Source organism: Chrysochloris asiatica, unplaced genomic scaffold (assembly GCF_000296735.1).
Source record: "Chrysochloris asiatica unplaced genomic scaffold, ChrAsi1.0 scaffold00067, whole genome shotgun sequence".
NCBI lineage: Eukaryota > Metazoa > Chordata > Mammalia > Afrosoricida > Chrysochloridae > Chrysochloris > Chrysochloris asiatica.
In genome coordinates, this window is record NW_006408585.1 from 6,941,998 (window position 1) to 6,944,975 (window position 2,978).

The following is a 2,978-nucleotide window of genomic DNA, read 5'->3' on the forward strand; positions in this document are numbered from 1 at the left end:
TACTGTAGCACTTTTATGAATTCTTCCTTGTTTTTTCCTCCCTTTCTGTGAAAAGTTTGGATATACCTCAATTTTATTCTCTTGAATTCTTTTTTTCAAGTAGTTCCAGTGCCTCTTCTTCCTCAAAATAATTTTTTAGCTTTGCCTCTTGGTTATTTGCTTGAGTTACTCTATCTTGTTTCTTTATATGAACAGAAATTATCTGCTGCTTTGTAGACATTGTGATTCTGTTGTATTTGTATTAAGTTTATGAATGTATGTTGGTATATTCTTAGGCACTCACCAACTGCCTCTTGGTGGGTATGCTCAGAAGATGAGTTTCTCTGTTCACTGTTTGTACAGTTCAATTAAGAGTGGAATTAGCTGGTTGTAGTTGCTGCTCTGGTGTATAGCAGTTGGTATTGGCTCTTGCCCAGTTGATAGTGTTGTACAGGATATGGCTGTGGCTTGGCTGTATGGCCACAGTTTCTGTCTCTTGTTGTGTGAGGCAAGAAGAAGGAAAACAAACAACAATAACAAGCAAAACAGTCCACACAGTGAAAAATGAAAGTTAATAACTTTTTCCCTGCCAATAAGCGGTGTGCTACTCCACATATTAGCCTCTTGCCTTCATAGGTGATTGAGGAAGTTCAAAATGGATACACTGCATCTAGTGGGCACATACAAATCACCCACCTTTTATCCTTCTGTTTTGTTTTGTTTTCCCCCTTACATTTTCTACCCACGCATCCATTCAACCCCCTCTCCTAGTGAAAGCTAGTTTGGGGCTGGCAAGAATCGACTTTGCAGATTTGTATCAGAGCCTGCCCTAGTGGGTTTATTGTATGTATCTCCTCCAGGGTCTCACAACTTCCAAGTGGCTTTGACTACATGGAAAGCGGGAGATTCCTGGAGTTGTATGTTGGTCGGAAAAAAGGGAACAAAATGCACCTTTGACTTCGTGAGCCCACATTTCTACAACGTGGATATTTTCCTTGTCTCTAAAGCCTATGAATTTTCAAGATGGCTGCGCCAGGTTCTGTTGGCTGCCACAGCTTATTAGTCACCTCATCTCTTGCTGCATCTATTCAGCTCTCTCTCCAAATAACTCTTGATCCATTTTCAATCCCTTCCACTGGAGCTCAGAGTTCTAGGACCAAATGTATTGCATCTGTGAGATCCACATATGTAATATCCACTTATGATGCTGAAAAAGATATTTGTAAAAAAGCTATTTGTATCTGTCTCTGGCTTCCTGCATCCTTGCTGCAGAGAGCCCACACAGCTTTTCTGCCTAGTCTGCCATCTTTCTCCTCAATCTACTGCTGGGTAAATTTTAATATTGGCTTTGGAACTAATAAATAGTGAAAATATAAGGAGTTAAGTTTAAGCATGAATGGATTACATATTATCAGTCACAGCAAATAGCATGATCATCTTGGATAACAAAACAAACTACCCTGAGAAAATATTTAACTTAAAGAAAAAAAAAATCCTAACAAATATTTTGCATGAAAGGTCATCTTTAAGCTCAATATGTAACATAGGTAAGCAATAAATTATCTCTGTCTGTCTGTACAATGTTTATACTAGTCTTACTTTTTTCTAGATTTGATTAATTTTTGCTTATATAGAGTATACATAAAAATGTTACATAATACTGTTTTTGATATTGTACATATATTATAAATATAAAGCTTACTTTCAGGACATAGTTCCTTAATATAAAAGGGTTAACATGAGACGGAAAACACAAGAAATTCTTAAACTTGTCAGCAATTTTACCAAAAATTCATCTGAATTGAAGAAAGAAGTAGATGAAGTGGAAATGGAAATTAATTACTTAAACCAGGTACATATTTTAACAGGTTTCTAATGTTTGTATTAATATGAAAGCATAATGGGTGGTAGCCTTAGAAGAGCTATTTTTGACAGAGCCTAAACATAGAGAAAGGCTTAAAATTTTGAAGTAAATTTTAAAGAAATTTCTATTGAATTTAGAAAAATTATTATAAAACAATAAAGCATGCTTCTTTTAGAGCTCAGTGATATTTTTCTACAAGTTTGTTTTAAATTCAATTTGAGTTTCTATATGCTAAATAAGAATTAAATGTTTTTAAATTATCACTAAAAGATACAAGGATTCATATGACACTTTGTAGGTAGTTGAGTTCAAAGAACTGATTTCTTTTCCCCTAATAGAGTCCAAAGGAGTCCTGGTGTGGTGCTGTGGACTAATGCGTCAGACTGCAAAGTCGTTTGAACTACAAGGTCGGTGGTTCAAGCTCATCAGCTGCTCCTTGTAAACCCTACACAGGGTCGCGATGGGTCGGAACCAACTCAATGGCACCTCACAACAACAACAAACAGAGTTCAAAAGAAAACCTCTAGGGCTAATAGAGTGATTTTGCCAACTTGTAGAGTACAAGATCAACAACAATCATGTGTATTACTATACACAATGAAATAAGAAATTTGAAATGGAAATTAGGGAAACAATTTTATTTACCATATTATCTAAGAGAATTAAATACCAAGGACTAAATCTAACCAGGGATGTGAAGGATTTGTGCATTGAAAGCTATAACACCCTGCTGAAAGAGATTAAAGAAGATGTAAATAAATGGAAAGATGTTTCATATTTATGGGTTGGAAGACTTAATATTAAAATGTCAGTGCAATCCAGAGCAATCTATAGATTCAACACAATCCCAATAAAAATTCCAACAGCCTTTTGCACAGAAATAGAAGAACTAATCCTCAACTTTATAGGAACTGGCAAGAGGCCCTGAATAGCCAAAGCAATGTTGAAAGAGAACAACAAAGTAGAAGGACTCATACTTTCTTACTTAAAAACATACTATACAGTCCATATTCATTTGTCAATTTGTTATACTTTGGTGACTTGTGTGTTGCTGTGATGCTGGAGGCTACACAGAACAAAAGTTGGTGTGGCGCCATAGGATAAGCACTTGACTTCAAGATCAGTTTGAACTACA

The 2,978-nt window shown here is 35.7% G+C and overlaps 1 protein-coding gene across 1 annotated transcript in view; it reads left to right on the forward strand.

Annotated features, from left to right (window-relative positions):
• Positions 1-2,978, forward strand: part of LOC102817652 (chromosome unknown open reading frame, human C14orf39) — a 91,763-nt gene that overhangs the window by 43,625 nt on the left and 45,160 nt on the right. Inside the window, exon 8 of the mRNA XM_006864636.1 lies at positions 1,711-1,831. Within this exon, the coding sequence (XP_006864698.1) occupies positions 1,711-1,831 (121 nt within the window). The remainder of the gene's footprint in view (positions 1-1,710; positions 1,832-2,978) is intronic.